Below are 19485 nucleotides of genomic sequence, written 5' to 3' on the forward strand. Positions count from 1 at the left end.
GACCATCTGAAGTAGCTTCCACTTTACTATCATCTCTGCCCCATTATCCTTTTTTTTTCCATAGTTATTATCACTATATGAAGTTATATTGTTTGTTTACTTGCTCACTGTCTGTCTCTAGCTCACCTATCCACGTCTCACCTAGAATGGAAGTTCGTTTGTCCTATTCACCACTATCCTTAGTGCCCAGCACAGTGCCTGGCATATAGTAAGCATTTACATATTTGATGAGTAAATGAAAATGTCTTTTAAGTACTTAGCTGGGTGTTCAGAAATTACAAGAACTATTTATTATTTCTGAAAATGTTTACTAATAGCAGTGCACATATTAATTTCTCTCTGATGTCAGAAAAGCAAAATAAACCAAGGCTTCGAAGGTAGGTAAGTTGTGAGAGATGGGGCTGTCTGAGCTTTAATGGTTTTGAAAAAAACCTTAACTTTAAAAAAAGGATTTTATTTGGGTATATATTAATTTCTTTATTTAGCTTACTTCAAATCTGAAAGATCTATTGGTCTCAAATGGTCCTACATCATTCTTGGAATTGAGCTGAGGTTACTTATCAGTTTATAGACAGACATGTCTGTCCAAAACATACAGGCTTCTGTCTACGGAAAACACACTGCACAGAACAGTCAGTTGAGGCGGGGCTAACCTACCTGCAAACGGGCAAGTTCCTAATCTACTCAGTGTTTTACTGAGAACTTACTATGTGCCCTACACATGACAGATACTATGGAGTAACTAATAATATTCATTAGCTAACATTTATTAGGCATCAAGCATATATCAGGCACTGTGCTAAGCACAGTAGATGTATCATCTACTTAATTCTTATTCCAACTCCATGAGGCTGGCAAACAGCATCTTTACAACTATGACACAAAGTAAACAACAACAAAAAATTTTAGTATATCTGGTATTATCTGGTATTGTAATCTTAACTGTCTGATATTATACGGCTAAAAGCACATTTGATGAAGATAGCTGTATTTCATAAGGATTAGTAAAAACTTCTTTTGAAAGTGAGGTTTTATTTCTATGGAAGTTTAATTGTTACTTACCATGAAATGAGGTTGTGTTAAAATACGCTTTAGTTCCTTTGCATCGTTATTCTCAGGGTAACATGAAATTTCTTCCAATACCTAAAAAATAAGCAAGATATTTAATAGTATAATGAGGATGCTAGATTTAGAAAATATAGAATTCTTTTAAATTAAAAATTATGAATGGATTTTTATGGCAGGCAAAATAATTATTTTGGAAAAAATTCATCATTTTATTCAAAGGTTATTAATATATGAAAGAGCTACATTGGTGGTAATAAAAAATAAAACAAATTGCTGTAATAGCCTCTGCCTTCATTATCCAACTATAACTCAAAAGATTATTGAAAAATACAAAACAAAATGACAAGTCTGTAATACATATTTATTACAGGTATAAGTAACTTAATTAAACTTAATGGGAAAATATCTCTGCAAATCTTTTTCCAAACTCACCATCAAGATGAATCTGTAATAAAAGTTGGTAACAGCTTTCTTTTATATTAACTGTCAATTCCTTTCAGAAAGATTAAAATGACAAAGGCTCAAATAAAAACAATTTAAAGAAGAGAAAACACTTAAGTACTTTTCCTTGTAGCCTGAGAGAATCAATGTGATTCTCCACACTCATCTCCTCACAGAGGAAGCCACTGCTCGGCAATGGTTCCTAGAATTAATTGCCAGGGAATCCAAGAGAATAATTTAAAAATAAGACACACAATCAAAAACTTTTCTCTTTTCACTCACATTTTCTTCACGAATTAGTTGTTAACATTTTCTCTGCATAGGTTTAAATGGTTGTTTTCAAATGAAATTGTTCCTCAAAAGTTATCCCTTACCACTAGGATGGAGTTTACCCATTTAAAATTTGATTATGTGACATGAGCCCAGGGGAAGGCCTCTGTTCCTTTTCAGAGTAAACATACTACTGCAGTTCCAAGTATACATAGTTGGACTCAGAGTGGTTATACACATTGCACTCAATCCTAAAAGTTGAGCCAATCGAGGATTGCTTCAGCAGGATTGGATGTCAGGGGCACACAAGTCATGTCCCAAGTAGGAATCTCTTGACTCGCCTTTGAGAATCTTAATTCTGGAGCAGGAAGGAATGTTTTGAGGTCACTTAGCCTAAGGCTTAGATCTCAGCCAGTGCTACTCAACCACCTCCTCAGAGAAGAACAAACAAACAAACAAACAAAAACTATAAGGTTTCCTTCTTATCTAAATGTACTCTTGTAAAACAACTATACCCCAATTAGAAAAATGTACTCTTAACAAGTGCTGGTTATGCTGTTAATTCATATTGTTTAATGATGATAAGCCAATTCTCCTTTGGTGTATTTTCTGCTTTGAGTTTCTAAACCAGTGAAACAAAAGATGAAACAATATACTCTCTCTGGTCCCCTGCTACTCTCACAGCCTATGATTTTAAACACTGAGGTGTGGTCTCCTAATGCAGACAGAACCTCTCCTGACTGCTGCCCTGACCAGGTGGGCAGGCCTAGCGGCTTCCACAACCTTGGACTTGGTTCTCAGTGAATATATATTTTCCAGTACAGGTCTTGTGTTTAAAATCTGATAGGGAAGGAATTATGTCTTTCACATTCTTTCACTTAGTAATTTCACTTTATAAAATATTTTTCTGGGCTTTGCTGGTGGCTCAGTGGTTAAGAATCCGTCTGCTAATGCAGGGAACACAGGTTCGAGCCGTGGGCCGGGAAGATCCCACATGCCGTGGAGCAACTAAGCCCGTGCGCTACAACTACTGAGCCTGCACTCTAGAGCCTGCGAGCCACAACTACTGAAGCCCGCGAGCCACAACTACTGAAGCCTGTGAGCCACAACTACTGAAGCTCATCCGCCTAGAGCCCGTGCTCCGCAACAAGAGAAGCCACTGCAATGAGAAGCTCGCGCACTGCAACGAAGAGTAGCCCCCGCTCACTGCAACTAGAGAAAGCCCGCACAGCAACGAAGACCCAACACAGCCAAAAATAAATAAATGAATAAATAAATTAAAAAAATATTTTTTCAAAGGAAAATATTTATTTGTATAAAGACTTTTATGACATCAAAAAGTGAAAAAAAAAAACCCAAAAGGTATCTAACAGTGGAGGCATTTATAATTCATTATAATTTAGTAACAGCAGAGAAAAATTATGCCATCATTAGAACTTATTTACGAAGACCTAGCAGAAACATGGAAAAATGCTTATTATATTATGTTAGGTTAAAAGAAAGATATATTTTGATTGTAACTACATAAAAATTTATATGCAAATGGATAGTAATTAGAAAAGGACATGCAGGGGGCTTCCCTGGTGGCGCAGTGGTTGAGAATCTGCCTGCCAATGCAGGAGACATGGGTTCGAGCCCTGGTCTGGGAAGATCCCACATGCCGCGGAGGAACTGGGCCTGTGAGCCACAACTACTGAGCCTGCGCGTCTGGAGCCTGTGCTCCGCAACAAGAGAGGCCGCGATAGTGAGAGGCTCGCGCACCACAATGAAGAGTGGCCCCCGCTCGCCGCAACTAGAGAAAGCCCTCGCACAGAAACGAAGACCCAACACAGCTAAAAATAAATAAATAAATTTATTTTTTAAAAAAAAGGATATGCAAAAATGAAAATTACTGTGTTAGGGTGATGGGATTATAGATGACTTTTTACTTTCCAAACTTTCTGTAGTGTGGTTTCTATAATAAAAAAAGTTAAAATTTTGTGAAAGATGTACACTAACCAGTAATTTATAAAAATGACTTCTCTCTGAACTTAGTTGTTATAAACATTCAATTAACTTTCAAAAATTACCACCTTAAAAAAGCAACTCAAACTTTCATAGCATGTCGATTTCCACCAAGAGCGGTAAAATAACTTTTTCTTTTTTTTAAAAAAGAGAAGTAAAATTGGTATGTTAACATGTTCAAGTTTACATACCAGAACTAGAAATCTAGGCAATGTTGCTGCCGAGATTTTTTTTTTCTTTTCTGTATGTAAATTCTCAGTGATAAACTTAGAAATACTAAATCTGAGTATAATGGTCTAACTGTGACTTCAAGGAAATTGCCTCTTACTGTGCAGCAGAAACGTTTTCATACCAAATATGACACCCAAATACATCTACAAAATATATATCACTTACCTCTTTGGCTCTCTGTACTGCATCACTCGGAGGATTCCTGATTTGCGGTGAAGATTTTGTGTTAATTTTGTCATATAGCTAAAAGCAAAGGAGAAAATCCAATCAACATTCATAATTCTTTGCTAAAATTCAGAGCTTCATATTTATTATTTCACTAAACAATATTTTCCCCTTAAAAAGGCAGGCTGATGATTTTAGTGGGATCTTCTTGTTAATGTCTTATTCATTCAAATGAAACTTGTTGGGATGAGTGCTACGCATATCTTTTTAAAAATCATCAATATTTCAGTAATCACAGTATTTTTTCCCTCTGATAGAAGCAACATTTAATAAGATGAATACAGAGTAAAATGAAAGAATGCTTTCTGGCCAAGACACGTCTGAAGGAGTTTTCACAGAAATCTAAATCTTGGGAAAGGGCAAACCCAACTCCTTCTAGGAAGGAATGCTCTCGCGAAAGGTTTATACTTGTTTTACTAGGGCTGTTCATTAACAGTATCAGTGCTGGCACCCTTCCGCAAGAAATCAAGGACATAAACCTTTTTCCTTTTTAATTTGTAAATTCACAGAGTATGGGAAGAAACCGAAAAGAATCTATACTTTAAAAACTCCGCAAATCTAAATGATCCAAAATTTAACTTTCTGAAGAAAATTCTTTAGAGAAAAATCCCTGTAGTGTAGAAGTGCAATTAAAATATTAATTTTTACTTCAGACAAAACATCTCATTCAGCAGTCTGCTTTGAAAAGTGAAAAGTTTAAAATGGTCTTGGCTAGACGGCCACTTCTATTTCCTAACTTCTCTAAAATAAGTGGGGGGTTTTTGGGGTTGGTTTTGGTTCTGTTCTTTTTTCCTTCCCTACTATGCACAGCAGTGCTAGTGGAGAGGTCACATACCATAATATTCTTCAGATTACAGTTACACTTGTTTATACTGATGCAGGATAAAGCTTTATGACTTGTAAATGTTTGGGCCACACCATACACAAAGATTCCTAATGATTGATAGGCAGACAGACAGATAAATAAATAAAGCCTAATGATAGCAATGTGAAGATAGAGCAGTGACCATTTTAAAATGGCGGCATTAAGAAAGTACTACTAAATTAGAGGTTAAGTAAATAGTATAAGTAGGCTAGTAAAATATGCTCTATTTAAAATATTATATTAACATTTAGGGAACTAGTGATATGTGGCTTGTTTATAAAAGTTTGCTCAAATCCCTGTAGAATACACATGGGCAGTCTCCATCCTCTGAATGACTTCCATCTCTAAAGATTGTAAATTTTGAAACTTGGAACCACCGAATATATTTTTCCATAGAAATAATGGTATATGCAGTGTAGGTTCCCAGACTAGTCTATAGAGATAAATGAAACACTGTACATATGCAATAAAAAGTAGGAGGGGAAAAAAACCCAATCCCCCAAAAATAAGGAATCATAAGTTAAAAAAACACATTTAAAATACCTAACACTTAAAAAATAGATATAGCCATCACCTGACATGTCATAATATTAATAATCAAACAAAATAAAAAACCTACATGGATAATTAAAAAGATTTTTAAAACTCTTAAATGCTGTTTGGGAAAAAAAAGCAAATTTAATTTAAGGCTTTACAAGTTTACGGCACTATCATTTATAATGTCTTTATAATGCCTAATTTCACCACAAAAAGTTTTGCCTTTTTCTTGAACAAGGACTATTACTAATGCTACTTTCAAAATTTTCAACCATGATTAGGATTAGTTTCTATTTAAACATTTAATAAATGCACATTAGTTTTAACTCACAAAGCAACAAAAATTCCAAGCTCCCAGAATTGCTCTCACTCTATCACTGGAGACCTTTTATTTTTGGCTTGGTCTTATGATGCCAAGTACGGTTCCCTAGGTCTTATATCAGTGTGGTTTCTTGAGGACTTGTAGCAGAATCAGCTGGAGTAGTTACTTAAACGTACAGATTTCTGGGCCCCACTGCAGATCTACTGAATCAGAATTTGAAATGGGGATCCAGAAATCTGTGCTTTAATAAACTCCTTAGATATTTGTAAATCTTATGCCCAGTGCTAACTTTTGAGAATAGTTGTAGTAGTACAAATGCTAACAACAATGATAATTGTTACTTTTATTGAGCACTTAGTAGATGCTAGTTACTAGTCAGAGTTCTTAATATATATTCCTTCATTTAACCTCAGACAACCTTGTAATGTTGATATCCCTACTACTCCCACTTTACAGATGAGGAAACTAAGGCAGAGAGTAGCAAAGTGAGAACCAATGTTCTAGCTTTACAACAACTTCACAGGTGGCATGCAGATAAGGCCCTGATCCAAGGAAAGTGCTCAGACCAAATTTCCCCCTGCTCCTTTGGTTTTGCCTGATCCAATTAATCACACATTCACCCAAAGTTCAGTGGAACTAGTGGTGGGATGAGGGGGAGGTGAGATGCTTAATATGAAAGGCAGATACAGTAGGAAGGAATTAAATGAAGGGACCTTCTGCTTGAGGTGGGGACACTGGGCTCTGCCCCTCCAACTCCTAGGAAAGCGCAGGACTGGAGCAGTCAAGGCAGGCATTGGATGGAGTGGGTGGTGTCCATGTGGTTAAGAATAGATGGTGAATTTCAACTGCCTGCTCATTAACCCAAAGAGTAATTAAGAACTGAGGCAGGAAGGGACAGGGAAGGGGCTTAGTTTCACCATCAGTGGGAAGAAGTGACCCCTTGTTGATCCATCTATCCATCTAATATTTACTGAGGTCCTACCATGTACTAGGCAGTGGGTTCTATTCACTGGGGTTATGGAGAGGAAAAAGATGATAGTTGCTATGCTCAAAGAAGTCACAAATTCCAAAGACATGTATAACCAAAGGCCCAGGAACATATGCCAGCTTGATCCCCCTGAGGACCTGAGAGTACTTTGGTCCCCAGCAATATCAACTAGGAAATATCTCAGCGAGCAGTCCCAAGTTGGGGACTATCTGGATGTGTATGCATGACATGCCAACCTTCATTCCCCTGCCCCCTATTTCTGTGACTCTATCTTTGCCTTAGGGATTCAAAATATTTTAGGGATACCCATAACAAATACAAACTGTTTGAGAGATATGGCAAAGTACGTAAATAAAAAGTCATCAACAGAGAAAAGTTTGAATGCAATGTAACATTACATTGTTTTAAAACAGTCGTCAGGAGTATGCAGCTTTTCAGCTTCTCATTCTTATGGGTCATCTTCATATTCTACGCTGCCTAGGAGATGCTATTCAGGACTCAAAGTTCAAATTCAGGTGGAGTTTTCCCAAGGTCTGGAGGCAAGTGAGAGGTGGTTGAGTTTTGAGAACAAAGGAAGGCTGCAGTTTCTCTTCCTTTATCACCCTTTATTGCCTGTCCCCCTTCTATCATATACAAAGAATTCTTAGAATGATGTGGCTTTGGGACTTGGCCTGCTGTCTTGGACTTTCAGCTAAAGCCCAGAGCTAAGGCCAATAGGAAGTAAGTGGTCTGCTAGGAAGCTGCCAGACCATCCTTCCAGGGCTTGCTGAAAGGTAGCTAAAATGGTCCTTCCATGCTCATCCTAGCACCCTATTCTGCCTATAGTGACAGATGCTTGGAATCTGTGGAAGCTAAAGGACTGAGGCAAGGAAGCATTTGATTTTCCCTTCTCCTTCCTGTTGGGGAGGAAAGGAAAGGGAGTTGCTTCTTCCCTCATGCAAAGTGAAGGATGGTAGATGCTCCAAAAGACCCATGTACACAAACTAGAGGTGCCAGCAAGGAGAGCTCACTATCTCATGCTCTGCAGGGATGCTTCCTGAGTTGCAGCAATTTACAAGGTCCATCTTGGTGCACCCAGAAGAGCGCTGTGTGAGAGTCTTCAGAGTGGCTTGACATGTGGTGTTTGGGGTCTCAAGTGAAAAGAGCCTCTTTCCTGGTTGATGGCAGGGTGGGAGGCCAACAGCAGGGCAGCCCACACTTGGAGTGTATTTTATGGCAAGACTGTGTGTTTCCCATGAGTCAAGGAGCTGCCTCAGAATGTAATCTGGCTGGAGCCATCTTGGCAGAACCCTGACCAAGAGGGTTGTCTGCACAGAGCAAGGGGACCCAGGAGTGGCTGTGGGGTCACAGCTGAAGGCAGGAGCTGAGAGTGCTGCTGAGGCCAGCTGCAGAGTACATGATGATGCAGAAGCAACCCAGGACAGAGACAACATCTGGATACCTGCCACACCCCGGGCATTAACAGCCAAGAGGGCACTGGCTGCCTGAGGGACACGAGTACAGAACATGCTGTTTAAGTGGTTCTTTCTCTTTTCCATGATCAGACTCTTGAGTCCTTTGACATTCAGTAACAGCATGTAGCATGAGGCTGAGTACACAGTAGATGTTTAATAAATGTTTCTTAAAAAAATAAATGAGTATTTAACTGGTGCACAGGAACTGTAGATAATTTTTTTAAAAATCAGAGTAATATAAAAATAAACAGAGTAGGAATACTTATTTTACCTTGTTTCTTTAGGAACCAGGTATCACAGTATCTTCTGTCCTGCTTGCACAATTAAAAACTTTCCCTCAAAATTAAGAAATACAGGGGGCTTCCCTGGTGGCGCAGTGGTTGAGAGTCTGCCTGCCGATGCACGGGTCGCGGGTTTGAACCCTGGTCCGGGAGGATCCCACATGCCGCGGAGCAATTGGGCCCGTGAGCCGCAACTACTGAGCCTGTGCGTCTGGAGCCTGTGCTCCGCAGCAAGAGAGGCCGCGACAGTGAGAGGCCCGTGCACAGTGATGAAGAGTGGCCCCCGCTTGCTGCAACTGGAGAGAGCCCTCGCACAGAAACGAAGACCCAACACAGCCAAAAATAAATAAATAAATAAATAAATTTAAGAAGTTGGCTTTTATAAAAAAAAAAATTAAGAAATACAGTTTGACCACATTTAATTCTTTTTTTGCTATGTTTCAAGTCTGACTTCAAAAAATTTTCAAGGTAAAAGAGATCTTAGATATCAACATGATTCAATTCCTCCACTTTGAGAAGGAGAGAGCTGATGACCAGTGACATGAAGGGATGCACTCAGGGTCCTACAGCCAGAGTAGCAGGGACTAGACTGGCTTCCTGACACGTGCTGTCCTTTCTCTCATACCAGAGTGCCTTGGCTTGTATTAGAATTCAGTAACATGGTCTCATGCCAGGGAGACACCTTCAGCAAATATTCGGGAAAAGAACTGTAGAAAATGCCATTTATAGGCTGTAGGGAAAAAAAGTAACTAAATGTGATTTTAAAAAAAATTAATTAATTAAGTAATTTATTTTTGGCTGCGTTGGGTCTTCATTGCTGTGCGTGGGCTTTTCTCTAGTTGTGGCGAGCGGGGGCTACTCTGTTGCGGTGTGCGGCCTTCTCCCTGCAGTGGCTTCTCTTGTTGCGGAGCACGGGCTCTAGGCATGCGGTCTTCAGAAGTCATGGCACGCGGGCTATAGTAGTTGTGGTACGTGGGCTCAGTAATTGTGGCTCGCGGGCTCTAGAGCGCAGGCTCAGTAGTTGCGGCGCACGGGCTTAGTTGCTCCGCGGCATGTGGGATCCTCCCGGACCAGGGCTCGAACCCGTGTCCCCTGCATCCGCAGGCGGATTCTTAACCACTGTGCCACCAGGGAAGTCCCTAAATGTGATTTGAAAGACATGAGGCAATCAACTACAAGCCTTGCCCTATTAAAGAATGTTAGAATCCTAATCCTTGCCTGGCCAGATGATAAACATTTCAGGCTTTGTGGGCCATATGGACTCTGTCACGACCACTCAACCTTGCTATGTATGTGAAGGCAGCCATTAATAGTCCATAAATGAATGGGCATGGCTGGGTTCCAATAAAACTTTATTTACAAAAGCAAGTAGCTGGCTGGATTTGACCTGACAGCTGTAGTTGCCAACACTTGGTCTAGAAGCTCAAATTCAAGGCAAACTGAAATGACAAAATATATTTCCGTTTGTTGTTTGCTTTCCTGCCATCTGAAGATTTCAAGTGTATTTGTAAAGCTGAGGTGTAGAGGGTGAGGCAGAGGGAGGGAAGACTGTTAATAAATTATTCCTAGAGAGAAAACAAGAATGACTGTATTACTGTTTGTTTTCTCTTTCTAATGAAATTATAGTTACCCAAGTTCAGCACTTTTTATTAAAACACACACACACACACACAGAGCCCAAGGCAAAACGAGGAAATGTGAACAGCTGCAAGGGGAACAGACTCTTTCACGCTGTCTCACTCACAGACAGGCCTGCTCACTGCCAGTCTCTGGCACTGGGTCAGATATGACCCCACACGGCTACATGGACATGCTTCATCTTTCTGTCTTAAGGAGTAGAAAAGCACAGTTCTGTTAAAAGGCCACATTCTATACTTGGGATGGGTTGTTTTAAATAAAGCAGAATAAAGTTGGTGGTAATATTAAACTGAACTCTCCTGAGATTGTACTTTCAAGCATAAGTTAACAAGTTAATGTCATTTTTTATTTACATTCAAAACACTAAATCAAGTTTCTTTTTTTTTTTTTTTTTTACCATACTCCATGGTACCTCACTTTCTTCTGATTTTTATCCTCAAATAGAAATCTTTGTTTTGCTCATAGTTTATATGCAGCACTTAGCGATATCAACATTTAAAATGGAGTGGTTGGTGGAGAAACTATAAAATTACTATCACTGGGTTATGTGTCCCACTAACTTTCTAGCACAGAGAAAACCAAATCTAAGGACCAGAATGTACTTAGTTGAGAAAGATTATAACTTTTGCAACTAGGCTACAGACATGAGCCAAATAATGAATGGGTTTGTAGAGTTGCTGGGAACACAGAAGTATATTAGCAACTATCATCTTACCACCTAAATCAAAGATACCAAAGAAGCTCCCTGCTGGAAGAGAATTAAAGTTTTCAAGAGTCAAATATTTAGCTGCAAAGTATGTAATGAAATGTGTCTGTGATCCTAGTAAAAGATAATAACAGTGTTCACAAGTTTATATTCCACAACAATAATGGGAATTGAAATGACTCGCTCTGGAAACAGACTATCGTATTAAGAATTTCCTTACAGTTGCTCTGCAGAAGCTGGGTGATTAGGAACAAAGTTCCAGTGTCACATCTTTTCAGTGAACCCAGCAGATCAGCTATTGATATCCAATTGTAGTTTAAAAAATACATTTGAAATCTGGAAAAATGTTAGGGAAAGGTGATTTAATACTAAAATATAAGGAACTGATATTCAACTACTGCACTGGAGCCAGTTTTCTGAAGTTAGAGATCAGAGAAAATCTTCTGAGATCTAAAAATCTATCTTTCCTGCTCAAGTTTATATATAAACTTACTGTCTTTAGGTTAAAAATATGGAAATGCCCTTTCAACAATCTTTAGTGTCATTAAACATGACATAGTCACAAAATGAAAAGACAACCTACTGAATGGGATAAAATATTTGCAAATGATATGACTGATAAGGGGCTAATATCCAACATTTATAAATAGCTCACACAATTCAACATCTAAAGCAAACAAACAAACAAACAAAAACACAACTCAATTAAAAAATGGGCAGAAGAACTGAATAGACATTTCATTTTTCCAAAGAGGAAATGCAGATGACCAATGGGCACACGAAAAGATACTCAGAATCACTAATCATCAGGGAAATGCAAATAAAAACCACAATGAGGTATCACCTCACACCTGTCAGAATGGCTGTCATCAAAAAGATAAGAAATAACAAGTGTTGGCGAGGATGTGGAGAAAAGGGAACCCTCATATACCATTGGTGGGGATGTAAATTGGTGCAGCCACTGTGGAAAACAGTATGGAGGTTTCTCAAAAAACTAAAAATACAACTACCATATGATATGACCCAGCAATTCCATTCCTGGGTATATATCTAAAAAAAACAAAAACACTAATTGGAAAAGCTACATGCACCCCAATATTCATAGCAGCAACATGGATGGAATTGGAGGGCATTATGCTAAGTGAAATAAGTCAGAGAAAGACAAATACTGTATGATATCACTTATAGGTGGAATCTAAAAAATAAAACGGGCTTGCCAGGTGGCGCAGTGGTTAAGAATCCGCCTGCAAATGCAAGAGACATGGGTTCGAGCCCTGGTCTGGGAAGATCCCACATGCTGAGGAGCAACTAAGCCCGTGCGCCACAACTACTGAGCCTGTGCTCTAGAGCCTGCGAGCCACAACTACTGAAGCCTGCACGCCTAGAGCCCCTGCTCCACAACAAGAGAAGCCACCGCAATGAGAAGCCTGCGCACCGCAACAAAGAGTAGCCCACGCTCGCCGCAACTAGAGAAAGCCCGCAGGCAGCAACAAAGACCCAATGCAGCCAAAAATAAATAAATAAAATTTAAAAAATAAAATAAAAAGTAAAACAAACTAGTGAATATAACAAAAAAGAAATAGACACACAGATATAGAGGACAAACTGGTGATTACCAGTGGGGAGAGGGAAGGGGGGGAGGGGCAATATAGGGGAAGATGATTAAGAGGTACAAATTATTAGGTTTAAAATAAGCTACAAGGATATATTGTACAACACAGGGAATATAGGCAGTACTTTATAATAACTATGGAGTATAACCTTTAAAAATTGTGAATCACTAATTGTATACCTATAACATATTATATGGCAACTATACTTCAATTAAAAAGAATGACATACTCCAAACTTGGAAAAGAGCAAGTATATTTAACAGTGGTTTAAAGATTGTGTGATGGGAAACATTAAGTGTCAAAGAAACACACTACAAAATTTAAAATGGCATTTTTAAATATTTAAGGAACTACAATTATACTTTGGGAAGAACTTATATAACCTGTCCATCTTACAAATCTAAGAACGATTATGCACCATTGGGATATTATGATTTAGAAAAAGAAATTAAATCACCTAGGGCATTATTCTCTTACAGGATAAAAAATGCCTATTCTATCAGTGCTAAAAATTGTTTTGCCTAAAAATTTATATTCTGTAAAATTTCTAAAAATCAATTCAATTAAAATAATTGAAGAAAGCACTCAAACATTAGTCATGCAGATGGCTCTCCATCTGAATGGAGATAATGTACTCCATTCATTTGAAGAGTGTACTTTCATTATTTGTACATTATCCTTCACAATTTGTACTATGTGCTAACTTTCCCTCTAAAAGTTCAGAAAACGTGGAAGTAGCTAAATTTTATAAATCTTAAACTAAATTTGTTTCTCACCTAAAAAAGAAGTGTATCAAATCCACAAATCTAGTGATGGTAATAAAGTAGCAGGAGTCCCAACTTGGAATTTCAATTTTTCCTAGAGAAAAAGGTTCAGGGCTGCTACCAATACTATGGCCCAGTTCATACAGGGTAACGCGAGTTAGAAATGGATATCCGATGGACTGTATACTGTACTTAATGGCCAATAAGAATGTTGCTGGAAGCCGTTGGGTTAGATGTCCCAGGAAAGCTTTAACCTAAGAGTATAGCAGTGAAATGCTAGCTTAGATCAAGTTTTCGAAAATCATGATGGGGTATATATCCTTTCAAGTCTTAAGAAGGGGCTCAGCTGGCCTAGTAATATACTACTCTACCTAAATCCATTATGAAAGTTTTCTTCTGACGGCAAATAGGAAATTAAAAATCAGTATATCCGGGCCATTTTAAGATTTCCTGAAAGGGTTGCAAAATACGTTGGATCTTGACAGCAAAAGTAACCCTAAGGAGGCCTTTGTTTGGTTTAGGTTTTACTTCTCTGTGTACAGAGCTGCTTTTGTTTCAATCCCATTAGAACATAGCTCTTACAGGGATTTATTTTTGAATCCAAGAAATTAAGACCTGCTTGACCTCCTAGTTCAATCTAAAAAGACTGTCGGTGGCCTAACAACATAGGCCACTGTGGTGGATTTCTGCTCAGTTGGCAGCTCTTTCTGAGAAACTCAAACACTGGCCTCAGATGACCTGACTTGACTGTTCTCTAGGCCTTTTTCAGTTGGCAAATAACTCTAAAATGAAGCCTTGTAAGAAACAAATCATAATGCCTATTCTTGAGCAAGCAAAAGAAAGCATGAGGAAAAACAACCAGTTAGATGATACAGGCAAGCTTTATTTTGCTTTTAATTAAATCTTATGAAATAGGGCACATTTGAATACTAGATCTAAGAGTTTGCCCAAATGTGAGAAATGTCACTATGATATAAATTTCTTTTCCATTTAAAAAAACCACTAAAAATTTTAAAAAGTGTTAAAACCTCATTTCTTAAGGTGCTCTTCTGAAGCATCTACATTAATAGTTAAATAATATTTACAGTAAATGAATATCCTATTATTAATTTGCCGCTTTAAAAGAAAACATTTACATTAGGTGTGTCGTATGATATGCAATTACTGAGGCAATTCAGTAAGTTTTGACTTAGGGTATGAATTATTTTGTATAAATAAACACCAAGCATTTGTACAAGTAGCAGTAGCAAAAATGAATTTCTGTTGTGGGAAGTTAAAAGAGAACAAAAAAGACAGTTTGGCAGAAGTGGTTTTATGAAATAATGTTTGAAGGACCACAAAGAGAAGAAGGCAACTATGTTCTTGGATGTGAATGCTGCAAGCCAACCCCATCGAACATTCTTCAACTGAGCATATCACATTCCTTTCTGCGGGGAGCCCCCCCTTTCCTTGAGAATAGCATGAAGAAGAATCAGAGCTTGCTGCACTTGGAAGGCTTTTTGAACATTCCTCTGCCTTCCGGTAAAGTTGACTATGGTGCTATAAAAAGAGAAGGGCACTCAGTGGGAAACACTGGTATTGGGGAGAAGCTGATTCTTGGTATTTTAGAGTAAACTCCAATCACTGTTTTAAGAAGTAATCCACCTGAACAAATAAGGGAATGAGAGGGACTGCTGAAGTTAATAATAGTTTCAGTGAAAACCACACATTCCTTTCACAAAGATGTATAACATCTTTGTGAAAGGAGACCAGATAGAGCAATTGCCTGGGGATGAAACTAAGGCTGAATTCCCTACTATTGGATAGTTTTATTTGGAGAATTTGGCTTTTCCTAGTATATAACTGTCTACCATAAAACACTGATATTGGATGAATGGATAAACAAAATGTGGTACATACATAAGTTGGATTATTTTTCAGTTTTTAAAAGGAAGGAAATTCTGATACATACCACAACATGGATGAACCTCTGAGGACATTATGTTAGGTGAAATAAGCTAGTCACAAAAGAACAAATAAGGTATGATCCCCCTTATATGAGGAACCTACAGTTGTCAAATTCCTTGAGACAGAAAGTAGAATGGTGGCTGCCAGGGGCTAAGGAGAGGAGGAAATGGTGAGTTGCTGTTTAGTGGGTGCAGTTTCAGTTGGGGAAGCTGAAAAAAGTTCTGGAGATGGATGGTGGTAATGGTAGCACAACAACGTGAATGTACTTAATTCCACCAAACGGTACACTTAAAAATGCTTAAAGTGGTATATTTTATGTTATGTATATTTTACCACAGTAAAGAGACCAAAAAAGTAGAAATTATGTCACATAAAATCTGCCATGAAGGTGTGAATTTGGGGAAATGACTATGCATTTGAATATAGAAGAAATGAACTAAAAGAATAAACTAAAACATGTTGCTTTGCAAAGGTGCCCCCTCCCTTACTGAAAAATACGTACAATTATGTAATTCATAATGTTTTTAAACAAAAAAAAGACAATTTGGACTTCTTTCACAAGTCACAACCACACATTGGTTAATAAAACAGTTCTTGGGAGAGAAAAACAAATTTAGCATTTTAAAGTCAATGAACTTTAAAATGTTAAATTTTAAAGGTAAATTCTTAGCAATAAAGCTAAATGTTGAGATGGGGAAATCAGTGTAATGATGCTGTGAAATCTACTGGGATGATCCCTTCAGTGGGCTTTGGGCACTGCAGAGAGTAGGCAGCTTGGCTTTGCTAGATTGGTGTTAGGACACAGGGACAATGCTAGGAGACACTGGAAACGGCTGTCATAGTGTCATACAAATGATATTTTGGGATGATCCACAGTATACTATAACCCATAGCACATGGAAGGAACTTCCAACAGTGCTTTACCTTAAAATAATGCAAAAAGGGTAAAATAGATTTTTTAAAATAAAAATACTTCTCATTTTTTAACTTTTAAAAGCTTTACTATCATTTATAAACTGTACAGTCTGCACATTGTAAGTGTCCAGTTTGATGACTTTCAGTAAATTCATACAGCTGTACAACCATCATCTCAATCCAGTTTTAGAATATTTTCTTCACCCTCAAGCGCTCTCTTGTGTTGCATCTTAGAACGCTTTGCTTAACCCAAGGTAATGAAGATTTACTCCTTATATTTTCTTCTAAAAATTTTATAGTTTTAAGCTTACAATTTCCATCTTGTGGAAATCTTTGTGTAATGGTGTGAGGTAAGGGTCTAAGTTTACTTCTTTGCATATGGATAACCAATTGTTCCTGCACCACGTTTTAAAAAGGCACTATCCCCTCCCCACTGAATTGCCCTGGCACCTTTGTTGAAAATCAGCTGGACATGAATGAGGGTTTATTTCTGAATGCTATGATCCTTATGTCTATCCTTACACCAATACCATACTATTTTCATTACTGTAGCTTTATAACAAGCTTTGAAGTCAGTTCTCTAGCTTTGTTCTTTTTACAAAATTGTTTATGGCATTTCCATATAAATTGTAGGATCAGATTGTCAACTTCTGTTAAAAAAAATTCTGCTGGGATGCTGATAAGGACTGCATTGAATCTATAGCTCAATATGAAGAAAACTTCCATCTTAACAATATTGAATCCTCCAATCCAACATTTTATCTCTCTCCATTTATTTAGATCTTCCTTACTTTCTTTCAGCAACAGCTGTAGTTTTCAATGTATGAGTCCTATACTTCTTTTGTTTAATTAACTAAGTACTTTATCCTTTTCAATGGTATTGTGAATATTTTTAAAATTTTATTTTCACATTATTCGTTGCTTATATATAAAAGTACAGTTAATTTTTGTATGTTGATCTTGTATCCTGCAATCTTGCTAAACTTGCCTATTAGTTCTAGCAGATTTTTTTGTAGTTTCCTTAGGATTTTTTACATGCAAGACTATATCTCTGTGAGAATATGGTTTTACTTCTTCTTTTCCAATCTGCATGCCTTGAATTTCTTTTTCTTGCTTTACTGCACTGGCCAGAACCTCCATAACAATGTTGAATAGAAGTGGTAATAGTGGACAATCCTTGCTTTGTTTCTAGTTACATTAGTTTTCTATTGCTGAGTAACAAATGACCATATTCTTAGTAGCTTTTTTTTCCCTTTAAGTTTATTGATATTTACATTAAGAATGGAGAAAAACTACTTTGAAAATATTTAGGACATATAATATTTCTAGCTCTATTTCAGGAATTTTGTTTCATGTGATACTTTCCTATTGACACTAATACTTTGATACTCTGATGGAAACAGACATGGGAGTTTTGCCCATCCAGTTAGAAACACTGGAATGAGAGACCCCCATATCCAAAGCAAGCTTCAGGGTACTTCAATCTCCAGCCCCAGGAGGCAGGTAGCACAAAGGCCACCACCACTGCCCTACTACCCAGATGGTTTCATATTTGCTGAAGTTCACTCTTTAAGACTACATGGTCAACAGATGCAGAGAAAGCTTTTGACAAAATTCAACACCCATTTATGATAAAAACCCTCCAGAAAGTAGGCACAGAGGGAACTTTCCTCAACATAATAAAGGCCATATATAACAAACCCACAGCCAACATCATCCTCAATGGTGAAAAACTGAAACCATTTCTACTAAGATCAGGAACAAGACAAGGTTGCACACTCTCACCACTATTATTCAACATGGTTTTGGAAGTTTTAGCCACAGCAATCAGAGAAGAAAAAGAAATAAAAGGAATCCAAATCGGAAAAGAAGAAGTAAAGCTGTCACTGTTTGCAGATGACATGATACTATACATAGAGAATCCTAAAGATGCTACCAGAAAACTACTAGAGCTAATCAATGAATTTGGTAAAGTAGCAGGATACAAAATTAATGCACAGAAATCTCTTGCATTCCTATACACTAATGATGAAAAATCTGAAAGTGAAATTAAGAAAACACTCTCATTTACCACTGCAACAAAAAGAATAAAATATCTAGGAATAAACCTACCTAAGGAGACAAAAGATCTGTATGCAGAAAATTATACGAAACTGATGAAAGAAATTAAAGATGATACAAATAGATGGAGAGATATACCATGTTCTTGGATTGGAAGAATCAACATTGTGAAAATGACTATACTACCCAAAGCAATCTACAGATTCAATGCAATCCCTACCAAACTACTACTGGCATTTTTCACAGAACTAGAACAAAAAATTTCACAATTTGTATGGAAACACACAAGACCCCGAATAGCCAAAGCAATCTTGAGAAAGAAAAACAGAGCTGGAGGAATCAGGCTCCCTGACTTCAGACTATACTACAAAGCTACAGTAATCAAGACAGTATGGTACTGGCACAAAAACAGAAATACAGATCAATGGAACAGGATAGAAAGCCCAGAGATAAACCCATGCACATATGGTCACCTTAGTTTTGATCAAGGAGGCAAGAATATACAGTGGAGAAAAGACAGCCTCTTCAATAAGTGGTGCTGGGAAAACTGGACAGGTACATGTAAAAGTATGAAATTAGAACACTCCCTAACACCATACACAAAAATAAACTCAAAATGGATTAAAGACCTAAATGTAAGGCCAGACACTATCAAACTCTTAGAGGAAAACATAGGCAGAACACTCTATGACATAAATCACAGCAAGATCCTTTTTGACCCACCTCCTAGAGAAATGGAAATAAAAACAAAAATAAACAAATGGGACCTAATGAAACTTCACAGCTTTTGCACAGCAAAGGAAACCATAAACAAGACCAAAAGACAACCCTCAGAATGGAAGAAAATATTTGCAAATGAAGCAACTGACAAAGGATTCATCTCCAAAATTTACAAGCAGCCCATGTAGCTCAATATCAAAAAAACAAACAACCCAATCCAAAAATGGGCAGAAGACCTAAATAGACATTTCTCCAAAGATGATATACAGATTGCCAACAAACACATGAAAGAATGCTCAACATCATTAATCGTTAGAGAAATGCAAATCAAAACTACAATGAGATATCATCTCACACCGGTCAGAATGGCCATCATCAAAAAATCTACAAACAATAAATGCTGGAGAGGGTGTGGAGAAAAGGGAACCCTCTTGC

General features: G+C 37.7%; 1 protein-coding gene across 10 annotated transcripts in view; it reads right to left on the reverse strand.

The window, feature by feature from the left end:
- CASK (calcium/calmodulin dependent serine protein kinase) overlaps nucleotides 1–19485 on the reverse strand; it is a 394779-nt gene that overhangs the window by 64881 nt on the left and 310413 nt on the right. For all 10 annotated transcript variants that reach the window (XM_082378094.1, XM_082378100.1, XM_082378096.1 and 7 more), the window contains exons 12-13: nucleotides 4180–4257; nucleotides 1063–1143 (exon numbers count right to left, since the gene is read on the reverse strand). In XM_082378094.1, coding sequence (XP_082234220.1) covers nucleotides 1063–1143; nucleotides 4180–4257 — 159 coding nt within the window. The remainder of the gene's footprint in view (nucleotides 1–1062; nucleotides 1144–4179; nucleotides 4258–19485) is intronic.

This window comes from Balaenoptera borealis (genome assembly GCF_965194805.1).
Source record: "Balaenoptera borealis genome assembly, chromosome: X".
NCBI lineage: Eukaryota > Metazoa > Chordata > Mammalia > Artiodactyla > Balaenopteridae > Balaenoptera > Balaenoptera borealis.